This window comes from Morone saxatilis, unplaced genomic scaffold, assembly GCF_004916995.1.
Source record: "Morone saxatilis isolate NCDOM2014 unplaced genomic scaffold, NCSU_SB_2.0 Contig18, whole genome shotgun sequence".
Classification (NCBI taxonomy): Eukaryota; Metazoa; Chordata; class Actinopteri; family Moronidae; genus Morone; species Morone saxatilis.
In genome coordinates this window covers 5,231,433-5,249,587 of record NW_023339740.1, presented here as the reverse complement: position 1 = coordinate 5,249,587, position 18,155 = coordinate 5,231,433, and the positions used below count along the sequence as shown (strand labels likewise).

At 40.8% G+C, this 18,155-nt stretch overlaps 2 protein-coding genes across 3 annotated transcripts in view; both read left to right on the top strand.

The window, feature by feature from the left end:
* The window catches only part of gxylt2 (glucoside xylosyltransferase 2), a 21,612-nt gene extending 13,151 nt beyond the window's left edge, over nucleotides 1-8,461 (top strand). Inside the window, exons 5-7 of the mRNA XM_035662272.1 lie at nucleotides 3,593-3,716; nucleotides 5,311-5,483; nucleotides 7,216-8,461. Coding sequence (XP_035518165.1) covers nucleotides 3,593-3,716; nucleotides 5,311-5,483; nucleotides 7,216-7,392 — 474 coding nt within the window. The 3' untranslated portion in view covers nucleotides 7,393-8,461. The remainder of the gene's footprint in view (nucleotides 1-3,592; nucleotides 3,717-5,310; nucleotides 5,484-7,215) is intronic.
* A 1,499-nt stretch (nucleotides 8,462-9,960) lies between these two features.
* ppp4r2b (protein phosphatase 4, regulatory subunit 2b) lies at nucleotides 9,961-17,723 on the top strand. Of its 2 annotated transcripts, none has more exons than XM_035662068.1 (9): nucleotides 9,961-10,118; nucleotides 10,811-10,892; nucleotides 11,225-11,395; nucleotides 13,906-13,999; nucleotides 14,108-14,145; nucleotides 14,259-14,333; nucleotides 14,455-14,595; nucleotides 14,697-15,001; nucleotides 16,171-17,723. In XM_035662068.1, exons 1-9 carry the CDS (start codon nucleotides 10,085-10,087, stop codon nucleotides 16,563-16,565), a joined length of 1,335 nt encoding a protein of 444 aa, XP_035517961.1. In that variant the 5' UTR covers nucleotides 9,961-10,084; the 3' UTR covers nucleotides 16,566-17,723. The 2 variants fall into 2 exon arrangements, with proteins under 2 accessions (XP_035517961.1, XP_035517962.1); XM_035662069.1 differs by lacking the exon at nucleotides 9,961-10,118 and adding an exon at nucleotides 10,656-10,677.
* Nucleotides 17,724-18,155: the final 432 nt, after the last annotated feature.

Below are 18,155 nucleotides of genomic sequence, written 5' to 3'. Positions count from 1 at the left end.
TTTTGCTGCGTGCAATTTCCCTCTCTTGCCTCCACTTTCTGTCTGTCTACGCCAGCAGAGTCATTATATATATAGAGATAAAAACTTGGATAAAAAAATATAGTTTTCTTTTTTTTTACTTTAAAAAACACAAGTTGGTTTTTCCGTCACCTGGATCAGAAGAAAACTAAAGAGCTGTTGATTTCCCCTTTTGCATTCTAGAGGTTTTTTCTTATAACCTCAAAGTCACAGGCAGAAGTCTCTGAGTGGGCGTGATTGAAGCTTTCTGATTACGAACGCTGGCATCACGGCTTTTGCCTCAGAACTCAATTAGCACTCCCCCAGCCCTCTTAATACTGCCAGTCAGAATGGCAAATGGATAGTGCAATGTAATATGTGCTCCTCCTTTAGATGATGTGTTTTTGCTGCAAAAAAAAAAGGCTGCTCATGAGCTGTTTGCAGAGTGAAGTTTATTGTGTATTTCAGAAGCAGTGATGATCCCCAAAGTGCCTGTTCATGGGAATCTTTCTACATCCACCTCTTATTCAGAAGTACAAGAAACATATCACCTGGGGAGACGCAGGACCTCGCTCAAACATTTATCTTCCACTACAACCGGTAAAGTCCTTTTTTACTGAGTGTAACTCATGTCCTCTAACACTTATTTGAACATTACTTATCCACTGAACTGAAAGATGCATTTAAAATGAATCTATAGCTTGAATGGCCACAAGAAGGTAACAGAACATCAAAGACGTCGCTATACTCACCGCGTCGACACATATTCTGGACCACCACGGCGACACCCTTTCAGCCCGCACCGCGCCACCGCCGGCCCTTCCCACCATACACCCCCTGCGTCCTCCATACATTGTATCTTATTCCACCGTGTTGATCCCCAGTCCTACCATTGGGTGCCCTGGCCAGTATAAACCCATGCGCCGCGCCTCCGACACGCGTCCAACCGCGAAGCACAGACTGAGTTCTCCACGCCAGCCTCTGCCAATCGTGCGGCTCCCGTTCACGTGCGCCCTCAGGCAGCCACTGCTGAGCCCGCATGGCCACCTCCGCGCCACCCACCGTTCTCCGGGCCCCCGGCGCGCGTGAAATACAGCAAATAGTGTTGTGTTTGACAAATAGTGCGTCTTCGCCCGCGAGCCGCGCAACAGCGGCGACTCCCCACAGCGCGAGGCACGCCACTCATCCAAGGTTAGTTCCATTGTTCTGACTCCCTTTTGCTTTAGTGCAATCTTCTAAGAGACTGTGATCTCGCTTCAAGATCATGACTTGTTGTAATATAAGATCATGTCAACGTCAGTATACCTATTATCCTCGTCTCAGCTCTGCTCTTCTACGCGGTCCACTGCATCCATACAACCAATACAGAGCTTATTAAATATACTACTGTATAATGTCAGCAGGTCCAATGAAACCAAATATAGTATATCTACATTCCATGCTCTTTCATTTGATTTTCTATACTGTACAGCATGTACACATCCCCCTTGCAGCAGTGGTGTAAAAGCTTGGCCATGATGCGTTGGAGCCAGTTGGAGGTTGATTGCGTTCTAAGCGTTCTTTGCAGTAAAATAATTTAGTGTGCTTTCAGTAGGTCTTCGTATTTTCAAAATAATATAAATAATGGGAGGAAAGAAAAACACGCCACACGTACGAGAGGATATGACATTTCTCCTTCATCGCTCGTTATTTCTTTTTGTCTTTTATTATTTGTTTCTTTACGATGTGGGCGAGCAAGCTCTAGAACAAACTGGGTCTGTCTGGCAAAATTACCCCAGTCACAACAGCATGTCACAGTAACATTCAGCTAAAGATCCTTTTATCCATTGCTGCGAAAGACAAAAACACTCAACCTTATGATGCGCTGTACGCTGAACTTGCATTGAATGAATGATCTTTACCCTTGAAGCACTGATTCATGGATTGATACATCAAATTTGGAGACCACCAACTCTGTGTAGATCTGGTTCAAAAGGGTTCGTTTTCCTGCTTTAGCAATCCCCTCAAACACACACTGGAACTTCTTCTTCAGGTTAGATTTAAGTTCACGCTGACAAACTCCAGAATGACTTCCTGAATGAAAACACAACAAACAACATCAGGGTTGGCAGTCTGTATAAGTGAGCCAGTCTTGTCTTTGTATTGACTTTATCTGCCTCAAAAATTTGCCTCCAATTCAGCCTGAACATACTTTTGAAAGTAGAGAAGGGTGCTACTTCTGATTTGATACATTCTCAAAGTTTCTGCAGTGGTCATCACAAAACAAATTAAGTTTATATAATTTTTTTTTTATAATACAGAATTAATCTTTTCATAGTAATACTGATCAGATTTAACAGCCTCCTGCAGCAAAAGCCATCTTCTGTCTGTTCTTGTGTCTGTTACTGCCTATGGCAGCCTAGAATATATTAAAATCTTTACAAATGAATTCAAGATTTTTTTAATAGCTCAGGGGCCTTTTTAGAATTAACTGAACTTAATGCTTTTTAAGAGTAAGACCTGCAAGTACTCTGATTACCACTTTGACTAAATCTTATCAAGTTATCCTGTCTCTGCTTTCACTCAGTTATAATTGAATCATAATGTTTCACAGAGAAAGTGAAAATTACTAAGATTTATTTATTTATTCAAACTTAAAAATATACTTTGTCTTTCTGGGCTTCCAAACATACAAGAGAACAAAGCAGCTTTACCTTCACTTTGAGAGGAGCAAGGTCTTGTGTCCTCTGAAGTCTTTCCAACATCACTGATATCCACTAACCCTGAGAGAGAGAGAGAGAGAGAGAGAGAGAGAGAGAGAGAGAGAGAGAGAGAGAGAGATACATTGTTTCTTTATTTCTTGGAGCAATTATTCTGGACTGTTAATAAATTATAAAGACAATTGCCTCTATGTGTAGCATAGTAACATTTAAACTATTGGTAAATTACTGATACATGATCTATCATTAACAGCTAAATGTTCTGTACTGTAACAAATAAATTTACTGACATGGAAATACTCCTCACTTCTTGGTTGAAAATCTTAAATGTGTTATCATCTAAATGACTCTGGTGACAGGGCACCCGGTTAGCTCAGTGGGTAGAACTGGCAACCCATGTACCAACGCTGAGTCTTGCTGCAGTGGCCCATGGTTTGAATCCAACCTGCAGCCCTTTGCTGCATGTCATTCCCTCTCTCTGCCCCCCTTTCCTGTCTGTCTCCAGCTGTCACTATAATAAAGGCATAAAAAAACTGGAAAAAATATACTTTAAAAAACACAAGTTGGTTTTCCTCACACTGTGATCAGAAGAAAAGCTAAAGTGAGCTGTGATTTCCCTTTTGCATTCTAAAGGGTTTTTTTCCCTATAACCTCAAGTCACAGGCAGAGTGCTCTGAGTGGGCCGTGATTGAAGCTTTCTGATTACCACGCTGGCATCACAGGCTTTTGCCCTCAGAACTCAATTTAGCAGCTCTCCAGCTCTTAATACTGCCAGCAGATTGCAAATGGAAGTGCGAATGTAAATGTGCTCCTCCTTTGATGATGTGTTTTTGTGCAAAAAAAAAAAAAAGGCTGCTCATGAGCTGTTTGCAAGTGAAGGTTATTTGGTATTTCAGAACAGTATGATCCCCAGTGGCCTGTCATGGGAGGATCTTCTACATCCACTCTATCAGAAGTACAAGAACCACATCACCTGGGGAGACCAGGACCTCCTCAACATTATCTTCCACTACAACCCAGGTAAAGTCCTTTTTACCAGTGTACTCATGTCATCTACACTTATTATAGAACATTATTATCACACTGAAAACTGAAAGAGCATTTAAAATGATCTAGTGAAGGGCCACAAAAGGTAACAGAACATCAAACTGTGTATATACCGTGAATCCATTTTGAATTACTAGTCTACACACATTCAGTACAGCGGTTTCACACTATCAACATGTCCTCATACATTGTATCTTATTGCACTGTTGATCCACCAGTCTACATTGTGAACCTGGTCCAGTAAACACATGAGGCCATGACTGTAGGCAAGCACAGACTGAGTTCCAGCTGCAGCTGCCAGATGTGGGCATTAAGTGCTCAGAGCCATCGGTAGAGCTGGCATCGCCAACGTTTGCTTGAAATTACAGCAAATGAAGTGTTTGTTTGAAATAGTGCGTCTTTGAGCCCCCAGCTATCCCCAGAGAAATACTCAAGTTAGTCTTTAAGCATTGTTCTGACTCCTTTTTGCTTGTAGTGCAATCTTCTAAAGACTGTGATCTCGCTTCAGATCAGGACTTGTTGTAATTATAAGATTCATGTCAACGTCAGTATAGTATTTATTTTTCACTTTTTAGCCTATGCATGCCATACAACCATACAGAGCTTATTAAATATACTACTGTATATGTCACAGGTTCCAATGAACAAATATATATATCAACATTCATGCTTTCTTTATTTGATGTTCATACTGTACAGCATGTACACATCCCCCCTTGCAGCAGTGGTGTAATAAGCATTGGCCATTGAGCTGCTGTGCTGGAGCAGTTGGAGGTTGATTGCGTTTCTCAAGCGTTCTTTGCAGTAAAAATAATTTAGTGTGCTTTCAGAGGTCTTCGTATTTTCCAAATAAATAAATAAATGGGAGGAAAGAAACAAACACGCACACTGTACAGAAGAGGATGATGACATTTTCCTTCCATCCTCTTATTCTTTTTGTCTTTATATTATTTGTGTTGTTTACGTGTGGGCAACAAGCCCTCTAGAACAGAACTGGGCTGTGTGGCAAAATTTACCACAGTCACAACAGCATGTCACGTAACATTCAGAAAGATCTTTTTCCATTGCTGCGAAAAGACAAAAACACATCAACCTTTGAATGCGTGTACTCTGAACTTGCATTAGAATGAATGGGACTTTACCCTTGAACACTGTATTCATGTTGATACATCCATTGTGAGACAACAACAACTCCTACTGCTGGCGTCTACATTTTCCACTGTTTTGGCTCCATATTTAGTTCGCCCTTCAGAAACACACAATTTGTGCACAAACCACTGTTAACTTTGAGGAAGGACAAATATGTATGTTCTATACTGCAGTTGAAGTTCTCCATCCAGGTTTATTTCCAGGTTTCCTGTGGAATCAAACTAGTAATCTATCAGTCACTAACTTTCATGAGTTCTTAATGCTTTGGCAGTATTGCCTTTGTTACACTCATGCCAATAAAGCTAATTGAACTGAATTGAACTGAATACTGTCCTGACTGTATCCTAGCATCATATTCACATAAGATAGTGTTTTGTGTCACAAAGCAATCATGTGTGTTGTTTTTATTTCCCCCCAGAGTGTCTCTTCATCTTTCCCTGCCAGTGGAACTACAGGCCCGATCACTGTATGTACGGCAGTAACTGCAAAGGGGCTGAAGAGGAGGGCGTGTCCATCCTCCATGGCAACCGCGGCGTGTATCACGACGACAAGCAGCCAGCGTTCAAAGTAGTCTATGATGCAATACGTGACGTAAGTATCCACGTGGGATAGGAACGCTTTACTGACACAATATGTCATTATAAAAAATGTTAATCCCAATGCCCGATTCATTTCCATAAGCCATTAACGCCTAATAATGACACTGTTTGTATTTTACTGATATAAATGATTACATGAACATAAACAAACCTGTAATTGAGATTAAAGAGATTTATTCCCAGAGTGGCTGCAATATTAGAGCCGACATTTTGACACATTATAGCAGGAAAGCACAGGTGCAACTAATCACATTAACGATGGCTGCACTCCATTTAGGTGTGTCAGTTCCAGTGCCCTGGTGTCATCCATCGTTAATGTGATTAGTTACACCTGTGCTTTTCCTTCTACGGCACAACCAAATATCTGCTTAAAACCAGGTCTGCTGAGACCTATACAGCTAGTTTTCCTACGTAGTCCCTCAAACTCATTTAAACCATATATGGACAATGTGAATATACATAACACATAAAGGAACAGATTAGGGTTGGTTGGCGCAGCCGGTGCCCCCTCGAGATACCGAATAAAAACCAAACCGTCTTTATTAGTTTCTCCACTGTTCCCACAGTCACCAACTCTGGTGTCTAATCGAGTTAGATGTGAAAATATTCTGGCTCTACGCGCTGTCACTGCCTCTCTGATGCCTGACCTCCCTGTCGCTTCTCTACCGCTTCACGCATCTCCTCTCCTGGCCTGTCTCTTTCCTGTCCCTGCAGTGTCCTCACCTCCCCTGGAGTCCTGGGTTGGAGGCTCTGTGAATCACCTTGTTACTGCATTTCCTGTCGTCAAACTAGTCAAAATAAACCCTTTATTGACCGCAGTTAGATGTGAATAATTCTGGCTCTACAGCTGTTTTTCCTCTCACTCATTCTTTGGCTCAGTGTCATTCTACAGAGGCAGACCATTAAATCAGCAAAATGAAATGACAAAAATCAGCCACAAAAACCAGCCAAAAAAAGGCGATAATTGCCAATAGCCAATATATTTCGCCCATTATAGTCGCCCAACCCTAGAACATATACAGTCTGCACCATAAGAACATTTTGGCAAGTACACTTTAACTAACTAGAAATAAAAATTTAGATACATGGATTTCCAGCATCGTAAATCCCACACACACAAACTAAATGAGCTAACATTGGCTGGCACAACCAGTTAGTAACGTAAAAACAGCATGTTTTTTTTTAAATCATTGTTCCTTCAATAAAAAACAGCATCACTTTTGTGACGTTTAGCCTAGCTTAGCACAGAGACTGGAAGCAAGTTTAGTCCTCTCAAAAAAAACAAAACGAAAACAACCGAAAAGCTGTTTAATTAATCCTTTCATCTGACTCTAGGTATTGCTCAGAAGCATATTTTCCCATGTTCCCATTGTTGGACTGTTCCATTAATGACTTCCGCTCAGAAAAAGAGCATCTTTGTGTATTTTCTCTGTGATACAGATTCTCTCTTGCTTGCATTAAACAATCTGGGTCAGTTTTTAAATTTAGAATTTGTTTTCTGCGGCAGCAGAGTCAGTCCCCCCCTGCTCCACGGAGATAAGCCTCTTAAAGACAAGCTGGGTCGTAATTTATGATTAATACAAAACACCACCGTCCCACCCCAGCCCTGCCGACGCAATTTGTGAACACCATTTAGTCTGTGATATGTTCCATTAAAAAAACGATCAAACTGAAATAGCTTTTGGGATCAGAACTGACACAGGACAATGTCTCTGTTTCTGCAGTTCCCCTTTGAGGACAACATGTTCCAGTCGCTGTTCTACCCCATCCAGACCAAGTTCCTGGACACGGTCAACACCCTGTGTGGTCGGATTCCTCAAGTCTTCCTCAAGCAGATAGAAAAGACCATGAGGAAGGTTTTTGAGGACAAAGTGGTGCGCCACGTCAGACCCCACAAATAACTGATGGAGAAACTGACTCCCTGTTTTATCTGACAACACCGAGGACCAACTCGCTGTGGATTATGTGTCATACCAGCATCTCCGAGACTGAACTGTTGGCTCTGCGTTTGCAGTCTTTTCAGCACATAACACTTCCTGGAATGGTCCTATGAACATTATGAGCCTCTAGTGACGGGATGGGTAATAAGCCTATGTATACAGAGAAGCATACAGTGCTGGTCAGTGATGCCGTAGAATAGGTTTGCCTTATTGCCGTCTTAAACCTTTCACATCGCAGTCATGTACGGTGATGAAATGTTGGAAAACTAGAGTGAAAAAAGACTGCATGAATCTTTTTTTCTCAAGAACTATGAACATATCAGCTCTTCATCTCAAGTGTAGGTTAAAAGCAAAATTGAAGGCATGTTTGTGTCAAGTAAGCGTTTAACAAAAGTATCTACCTTCTGTATTTTTTCCTAGTGAACACAGTATACACTAGACTAAGTCAACTTTGGACTTTGGAAAGCTTTACTACTTGAAGTAGTAGATTCATGAACCACTCCTCTAAAATAACGTGAATGTTTTACCAGCAAATAACTTGAAATGTGAGCCAGTGTGAATGAGAAGAGTTGCCAGTTCTTGGTCTGTTGCCAAACGCCACTGACAGTATTAAGTACAGCACAACAGATGACATTTTATGTTACATACCGAATGTTAAAATGCACTTTCAGAATAATATTAGGATGGGATGGTTGTTTGTACACAACTTGTCCACATTAGATGCTACACTGTCCGAGTGAATCGAAACCAAAAGTGTTAGCATTTAAAAAAATAGTGACATACTACAGCTGATTATGTGCCATATAAATATTCATGTCTGCCATGTTTACTGCTACAAAATGAGTGGTATACACATGTGTGTTTGAGTCGGTATCTTACTTTGTAATATGGTCTGTTGTGAACACATGGGTCAAATGTCTTCGCAGGGTTACTTTCATTGTGGTGTAATGTTCTAAATGTATCGTTCAAACTGGAAACCGAAAATGGCTGTACAGTCAACATGTGTTTCTAAATAAATCAATGCAATGTACTGAGTCTCATTTACGTATATGTGCACTTTATGGGGATTTGAAATATACCAAAGCATTACAAATGGAGGAAATGCTTTCTTCTCAGAAATGTATATTAAAAATACAGTGAGGTAAGATACATGTTAGGTATAAGCTGTTGTAAAGGTAACTGCTGCATCACAACACTAAAGATTTGCCTTGACATAAGTATCTTTATTTATATTTAGTTTGGTTGGACTTAATGTGGTACTGTAACATAGTAATTTGCTAGTTGTTCTGAAACTAGATTTAAATTGGCCGTACCACTGTATGTGTTTTACTAGTGGCTTTGAATTTTATTTAAAGTCTTGTTTGATATTTTTGAGGGGAAAATGTAACAGGTCAGGAGTCCCCCAATTCTGTCCCATAAGGGGCTCAAACTAATTTAGTCCTTTAAACCCAGTTCCAGTTCCTGAATCTATGTTGGGGGCCTTGGGAACAGCAAACTGGCAAAACCAATAAGGCAGACTTAAGAGGAAGCCTGTAGCAATACAAAACAGTTAATGTATAAAAGTATACAAAGTGTATGAGCAGTATTCAATTCAAAACGTCACTTCACCTCTGTTCAAATCACAAATGTTTCTCTACCAATAATTTAGATAATAGACAACACTGGGCAATATTGTCACTGTTATTAGCTGCTGTTTGCTACTCTGTAAGGACAAACAGTTGTTCAGTGGCACAGTAATATTCAACAGGTTATAACTTTCTAATTTGTATCAAATAAGCGCATCTGTAGTGTTGATCTTGCCTGTGTTTTTTTAATGGAAAGCACATCTAAGATACAATCATATAATAAGTATGTAACTATTATCAGCAAAGTGTACTTAAAATATCAAAAGTATTCATAGGGCAGTAAAATGACCCCTGTCTGTGTTTTACTATTATATATAGTTTTTGAATTATTATTACTACTGTGTTGATACATATATTGCATTTGACTGTGTAGATATGCAATGCATCATATTCCTTTAGATCATTGTATGTTTGTAGCATCACTGTCAAGTTAAATCAGTAATTTAATTAATACATTACTTAAATTATTATTATTTACTAAATTCAGAATCACCAAATTTGGATTACATGCTTTTCACTGGACAGGAAGGGTATGGAAAATTGTAATCTGAAAAAAATAACTAGTAACTAAAGCTGGGCAGACAAATGTAGTGGAGTAAAAAGTACACTATTTGCCTCTGCTATGGTATTTGACTTGAGTGAATATATGGAGCACAGTAGTATACAGATATGTGCCAACATGCATATTTATATAGATATAAATCTATAGATATATAGATCAAAAACGCATCTCTTATACTTAATAATATCCTTAAATCCTGTAAAAAAAAAAAAAAAAAAGTATATATACGTCCTACAATTTTTATTTATTTATTATTTTATTTTAGATAGCAGGTAATAACTCCACATGGCTGTGTTGCTCTCCCCAGCGCAGTGCCTCGTCTGTTGCTGAGCAGGCAGTGACCTCACGGCGCCATATTAAAATGCTCCCTCCTCTTTGCCTGTGAGCTCTTACGTTAGCTTAGCAGCAGCAGCTAGCCGCCAGTCTGCTTTTTACATCCACAAGACTGACAGAGGGCAACGGCGTGATGGAAATTGACTCGCTTCAAGAGGCGCTCAGAGGTCACTTCAGTTTATTTCGATAGTTTTTGTGTTAATCGAGACCACCTGTTATCCGCCGTGCTTCCGAAACTGTTCTAGTGTAAATAATAAACGGATTGTAGCTGAAAGCTAATGTCGCTAGCTTGGTGCTACTCAGGACTAGCTAACGCTAACATTAACAAGCGGTTTCACGGAAATGGTTAGCTGTTTGTCCAATTCATTAGCCAGGCAAAAAGAGCGAACTAAAAGACGATGCCTTTCTTTGTCCGTATTTCCGAAATAACACGTATTTGCCCTCAGTATTTGACAACTTACTGAAATATGTTTTTGGCTGGGATTAAGTATCTGCTCAGTGTCACCACTGTTTGCCGGCTACGCTGTTGCGGCTAACTTAACATGCTAGCCAGTGCGCTAAACTTGAAGCTAGCGGTAGCTAACAAGCGAACTAGCTACATAGATAGCATCCGCTAGCCCGCTAACGCTACGTTGTGTAAATAGCTAGCGTTAATTAGACATTGTGATCGTCTTCAGCCAAAGTGTCGTCAGAGACCCGCTAACAGGCTTCATTTAGTTGGCTAAAGTAGGTAATCAGTGCAGGTAGCCACAACATCCAGCTCCATAGCAGAGTTGTCACAACTGTAGGTTCAGCTAGGTTAAATGATCAGGCTCGTACAGACGTAATGCTCATGTGTGTTTATTCATTGCCTCCTCAGATTTTGATAAGAAAGCAAAGAAGGAGGCATGTCCTCTTCTGGAGCAGTTTCTATGTCATATTGCCAAGACTGGAGAGACCATGTAAGTGAACATTGCAGGCCTGGAAGCCCCCCCCCCCCTTACTCTTTACAGCACACACTCAAACACATTTGACATTTCTTTTACCTTTTTTTTTTAAAACTGCCTATAGATGCATTCATACTTTGTTTTTAGTTTGCAGAATTAATTATTTTCTGAATTTGTTGTGCAGTTTTGATGTCAGTGCAACTGTATTTTCATGTTTCTTCTAAAATAAAATGTTATCATAGTCTATGTAGCATCCAGCCATAGTATTCTATTGTCCAAGTTTGTCTTGTGTTCTAACAAATGCCAAATGTTTTGACCCTTATTCTGTTCTTGACATTTTTCTCTAGGGTTCAATGGTCTCAATTTAAGAACTACTTCCTGTTTAAATTGGAGAAGGTGATGGATGACTTTAGAGCCTCTGCACCTGAACAAAGAGGTCCTGCAAATCCCAATGTGGAGTCAATTCCATTTGAAGATATGAAGGAGAGAATCCTGAAGATTGTGAATGGATACAATGGGTAGGCATACATTTCTCTATGACAGCGATCGTGGCAGTCTGACTGATGAGATTGAGAAGCCAGATTGAGCAAGTGTGGTTTCCTGTGACCAACATACGCCATGAATAGGTTTCCTCCAGCCCACCGCATTTGCTCCACTGATATCTGTAGTTTACATAATTATAACAGTGTTCGTCATAATGTTTTATGACTGTAAAATGCTATAGTGTTGCTGATTTGATCATTTTTGCACAGTAGTATCACATAGTCAAGGCTTTTCATTGTGTCCCAAATTGTATGACGTGGTCTACATAGAGATTTGAATTTATCATTCAAATCTATACGTGTTCGGTGTTGATGGAGTAATGTAAAGCTTTTTTTTGCCTGTGGGATAAACAGCAGGAATGTATCCAAAATCAGTTCCACTTTACTATGTAGTGTACTATATTTAACCCATTAAGTGTCCGGATTCTTATTGTGAATGTACATAGTGCCCTCAAAATCCTCTCGATCACTAACACTACTAACAATCCTACAATACAATGCGTTGATATTACATTGTCAAAAATCTCAGTTTACTTTAGCTGTAGCAAGTGAACGAGGAAGTGATTTTGGACACAGCCCAGGTTCCTGGAAATCTAAGCTAAATCTAAGCTAAACTTAAGGGGATTAATTTTTCTCACTGTCAGCAGTGTCGGATACAATTTTAGGATACAGACTAGAGGTTTCCATGGGTCCAAAATGTTGGTTTTTAAGGGCCGATCACCGGAAGCAGTATTGGCCGATACCAATCACTGGGTCTATTTAAAGCCTTACATTTATAGTGTATGCACATGCACATGCACACCTACACCTCTGTCTCACACACACCGGCTGCCCAACCTCGCTCGTATGTGTCTGCTCTGTTACTATGTTTTCACCCCAATTCCATTATGAGGATCATCCACCAAATAACCTCTCTCTCTCTCTCCTCTGCAAAATGCTAAGACGAGTCCATGACCGTTTATATACCGGCGGCCCGCCCGAGTAAATCTGTGTGTGTTAAAGACTGGAATAAAATAAATTCCTCAGCTGATCGACCGTTCTGATTTGTGCTTGTAAAGGTCGCCGATCAAACTAATTAGATCGTAATCAATCGTAGCACCCTTAGCATAAATTCACTTTTGAAATAAGGATATGACATCCAACCTGAGGACAGTCACACCCAGTCCAAAGTAGAGACAACCCAAAATGTGGTCAATTCAAAGCAACCCAAATAGCAAGAGAACACTAACACTAGCAGCGGCATATAAGCAGCGCTAAAGAGCAGCAAGTTCACCTTGTTTAAAAACACATTCAGTGATTATGACACATCACATGAGAAGCCTTGATTGTGTGTGCTCAGATCCGTCGCTGTATTAAGCCTAATTTATACTTCGGTTTTGAATCAAAGGCTATAAGTATTGTGTAGCATCGTGCCCGTAGCCTGATGTGCGCCTCCCCAGAAATGTAACTACACGTCATGGTGACGCAGACCGCAAAGACTATGATTGGTGCGCTTGGTGTGTGCATTGTTTGAGAATGGGAGATGACTCATGCAAAACCCAGATAAGTTAATAATGCTGTTTAAGTCCCTCTTCAAACACACACATACACATTCTCAGACAAGTGTGTCCTCTCACACAACACACAACAGGCACATGTGGGAAGCTGCCTCGCTGCATGACATGCTCTTATCTGTCCATTTCCCTTGTCCTTTCGTTTCACGGGGGGGCGGGGGGGTGGACTAGGAAAACACAGGACAGATTGAGGAGAGACGAGGGATAGTTTGAGTTTCAGTCGCCATTGTTTGAAGTACACCGCCAACTGGTGTTTTGGCGGTGTTACTTGCAGACACACCAGCGCACAAGTATAAGTGCTTTCAACGGCGTAGGTCACTTGCATAGGCAACTCTGTAGGCACGATGTAGAACCCAAGTACAACTATAAATCACCCTTTAGACGTGTTGATACACAGACCAGAGACCCACGGCAATAGAATGGGACCCAGTTACACTAAATATAGTTTGGACTGTTGTTTACTAGGATCGAGTGGACCTGTGAGAACCCATCTACATAGATGTTTTCAAAAGGTGGATGGACATTAATGTAATAAACAATTAAGCAATCAACAGTAAATTGCCCAGCAACAACTTAGTAATTGATAATGGTTTGATTATGATTCGATTGAGTTTTTTTGTTTTGTTTTAAGAACAAAAATGCCAAAAATTCCCTGGTTCCAGCTTTTCCAAAGTGAGGATTTGCTGCTTTTGATTAGACAAAACAAGAGATGTGAACATGACGCAATTAGCTCTGGGAACTCGTGATGGACTTTTTTCACTTTTTTCACTTTAACTTTTTTCTAGTGATAGCTGTTACTGGGATTTCCCGCCCAGTATCCTTGAGTACTCATCAAGTAAAGTGATAAAATGCAATGTTAGGGCCAGTTTTTAAAGAAGACCACCTGAATTTCAGTCTATTTTGAGTCTGTTGCTTTTTCCCCCTCAATTTTAGAATTCCATTTACAATCCAGCGCTTATGCGAGCTGCTCACAGAACCCAAAAGGAACTACACAGGAACAGATAAGTTTCTTCGGGGGGTGGAGAAGGTAAGTCCTAAGCAGCATAGCTGTTCTTTTTTTTTTTTTTTTCCCCCGTAAGTTGTTAACCTGCTGACACCTGCTTTCACTTATTTGGGAATTCTTGTTTCCCTCTAGAATGTGATGGTGGTGAGCTGTGTTCACCCAACCTCAGAGTAAGTGTCATGTCCAAATTAAACACTTTTTTGGAACAACTAAATAACGTAAGAAGTTTTGGGAATTATATTTTCCACTTAAGAGTTTTGTTTTTCTGAACTTGCTCATGCAGGAAAAACGGATGCAGTGCTGTCAATAGAATGAATGGAGTGATGCTTCCTGGGAACACATCTGCTTTTACAGAGAGGTTGTGTTGGGGACAGATTTAGTCCTTGATCCTACAATTTACATAATTAATTGCAACTGCTAATATTTTTTTTGTTATTATTAAAATGCTTTTTTTCCTCTTTTTGTCGGCTTTTTATAAGGAAAGTGAACGGTCCCGGAACTCCCCGACCACTGAACCGACCGAAGGTGTCTCTGGCCAACTCACTAGCAGCTAATGGCCTGCCAGACAGCACAGACAACAAAGACCTCAACACAGAGCAAGAAGACGACAAAGACTCCAGGTATGCCAGGAGCTTAAACACACCAGAAAATCCATTCTCCGTGTTCAACATAAACCCACTGGAATCACATCTGTATCTCCCATTTCTTCTTCGTTTGTCAGTGAGGTTTCAGCGTCGGGGGGTTCCTTCGGGAGCTCAGTGAAGAACAAACACCCAGACGCAGAAGAGGACATGGAGGCCGAGCAGCAGGAGGTGAAGAGACTTAAGTTCAGCAAGGACGAGGAGGAAGAGGAAGATGAGGAGGACGAAGAGGAAGAGCAGGAGGTGGACACACTGAGGCCTTTACATGCCACCTGCCTCTCAAAAGAGGCAGAAGCCATGGTCCAGGAGGAAGAGGAAGAGGAGAAGATCGGGTACAGCAAGGAGAATGAAGCCTCCAGCAGTGCAGCAGTCACTGAAGACCAAGGTAAGTTGGAAGTTGGTTTGTATGTGAAAGTTTAGAAAATGCTTAATTTTATCAAGGTTAGAAATATGCCTGAATTCGTAGGACAGTTCTTGATTTTCAACATTATCTGGTGTTTAATTGACACAATCATTTATATGAACCAAAAATATTGTTATATTTGAAATGAAACGATCCCTCTGTCATATATTTTTGGTGTCTCCTGGCCCGTTCCCTCGTCATTCATAGCTAGATAAATCCTATTGATCCCTTTACTCTGGAAATGATCAGCATTAAATTATGATCAAACCATAATCAGCGTTGATTCAACAGCTGGTAAAATAAAGTGGTAATATACATTGATTACTGAGTATAAAGTAGGGATGCACCATATGAATTTTTTTTAGCCAGTACCAATCTAACAATAATTCCCTGCTTCTCATGGCCAATACTTTATTCCAATATTTTACTCTAGCCAGTTTTCAGTTTCATTTTGTCGCTTTAGTGTTGTGGTGACATTCTTCTCAGTCCATATTTGGCTGTCGCTCTATCATTTAAACAGTGACTCTCAGCTGCGGTTTAGGGCGGGCTCACTCCAACCAGTGCTTTCAGTGTTTTAGCATACAACTGCATGATAAGGTTCAGTGTGACCTGCTCTGTCAAAACAAGCACAAGTTCAGCTATGACTGTGGGTTTCGCTCCTCATGTGGGACAATGTCAGCAAAGATGTTCTTAAGGCCCAGAGTCTTTCTCATGGCCTCTATGCCAGATGGAAATGGAGCGATGTTGGCACAGACATGATTTGAATTCACATTCATATGCTTTATCAGTTGCAGGTTGTATTGGTAGTGAAGCAGCAAACATTAGCTTCAGCCTTCATCATTATATTAAAGCCTGTGTGGGCCATCTTCATACTAATGTGTTAAGACCTGGGTTACTCATGAGTCTAAAATTATCCACGTGAAGTTCTCGACTTAAAATACTTATACTTGTTAATAATAAAAGGAAACATTGAATGCATTATGTAAGCTTGTACGAGCAGATGTTCCGTTGAATGACAAATGAAGTTCTGTGTGAAGGCAAGCCCACTAGTCACTCATCTGTCTTCAGCTGTCTGGAGCAAGAGGGTTAAAACAGAACCTAAAACATACTCGGCCATGTTTTTAACATGCGTTTGCACCTTTTCACCACAGAACCAACCAGTAGCACCCAGGCCGAGATGTGTGCAGGCTCAGGCCAGGATGCCGAGCAGGCTGAGAGGGAAGTGCCATGCGGATCCCAAGAGGAGGGTAGCGACATGGATCAGACGGAGCAGCAGGCACCCGCAGGCGTCCTGGAGAGCCCCGAGACCAGCAGGGACAGCGAGGAGAGCAACAGTGACCCAGTCAGCAGCAGCAGCAGCAGCAGCAGCAGCAGCAGCAGTAGCAGCAGTGGTAGCAGCTGTAGCATAGAGGAGAGTGCAGAAGCAGGCAGAGAAGATGTGGCTCTCGCTCCCTCCAGCAGTACGACTGAACCTCCTACAGAGGGCGCCATGGAAAGTGCCACCTTGAACACTGGGACCACTGATGAGCCCATGGAGCAGGACTAAACTGAAAGGCCCCCTTGCAGCCATGTGTGACCATAAACCAGCTTGTCCTTGAATCCAGCGTGACTGTCACTGGGAATGAGGATAACTGCACCTCGTACACAAGACGAACGCCTCGTCCCGCTTTTGGACACTCCTCCAAAATGGCTACCTGGCATTGATGTGGGCATACAAATACATTTTCATTTGAATTTATTATTTTTTTTAACTGGAATATTTTATTGATCTTCTTATCCTCTGTTTTTAAGTTTCCCGTAAAAGGGGTTAGTTTCAGCTGCCTTGAGTTTCTTGGCTGGATTATATCTTCTTTTTTTTTGTGTGTTCAGATGCTGGGGTGGTCTGGTTCTTTTCTTATGCCACTTCAACATTTGGACCTTGTGACAGGATTGGTAGTCTACGTTTTGTACCCTTTAAGCCCAGTGTACCACACTATCAGGGTCAGAACAGAGCCATACCAGCCCCTCATTTATGAAATGCTATGAGCTCCTGACAGCAGCTCATTTAAAAATATTCTTTAGTGGAGCACTGACCTGAACACCCCGCCACCACTTTGCTGTTACTCCACCAAGTACCACCAGGCTGTTGAGAACATGCATTGTTTTTAAAGTTATTTCTCCATCCTTGTGAGATGGGAGACTTTTTTCCATCGTGTCCTTATATTCTTTTAACCATATTTTTTTTTTTTCGCAATGATACACTACCAATCCCACTGAACAATACTATGACATGCTACCTTGTAAAAGCATATTCTGTAAAATGATATATTTTGGATGCATAAAACCACCATAATTTATATGATCATTTCAATTCAATGAGTTATTTTGGAGTATGTTTTTGTTTCGTCTGCCAGTTGTAGTTTCCAAAACCAGCTGTAAGTACAAAGACGACTTCCGCTTTCTTTGTATCGTGATGTCACCATGTTGTCTCACCGACCGATATCCAGAGCAGTTTCTGGTTCCAGTTCTACACCTGTTTCTGCAGCTGTACTTTTTGATATTTAGAATTTTAAATTTCTGTAAAGTAGATTTTTGTAGATTGTAATACAGTATGTGTTCACTGCCTTTGTGAAACCATATATTATTGTATAATTTCTGTGTATACTCTGAATGCTTTTGCTTTCAGTGCGGTATTCAGAAACAGCAATAAATGTTAACATTTTTATGCGTGGTGGTCTTGCTTATTTTCAAACAGTACCTAATTTATTCGCTTCACCGTGCATTACTAGTGTATGTAATGTCCCTCTTGAACATGCTGTTTACAGCTGGGTACAGTACTCGCAGTGGTACAACAGACAGCAGACATTTTCTACAGGTGTAATAACTTTAATGTATGGTATAGTTGATGCTGGCTCAGTGGAATGACAACAGGGACCGTTAGAGGAAGTTAGTTACACCTATGCTTTAACATTAACATTCTGGAGCTGCCTATTTCCTGGACTTCCTTTTTTGGAAATGAACTTCTAACCCCAGCTGTTCACCAGCAATGCAAACCTGTGCTGTGTCTGCATACCAAATGCCTATCGTATTTATACCAGTGTACTTAACTGTATTGTATTAATAGGAAGTGATGCCATAAGCGCGTGGACAGACATCA

Excerpts from the sequence above, each read along its gene's own strand:
- ppp4r2b (XM_035662068.1), top strand. The coding sequence starts at position 10,085 with ATGGAAATTGACTCGCTTCAAGAGGCGCTCAGAG. Across the intron at positions 10,119-10,810 it reads GCTTCAAGAGGCGCTCAGAG|ATTTTGATAAGAAAGCAAAG; the intron begins GTCACTTCAGTT and ends TTGCCTCCTCAG. Across the intron at positions 14,146-14,258 it reads TGTGTTCACCCAACCTCAGA|GAAAAACGGATGCAGTGCTG; the intron begins GTAAGTGTCATG and ends TTGCTCATGCAG.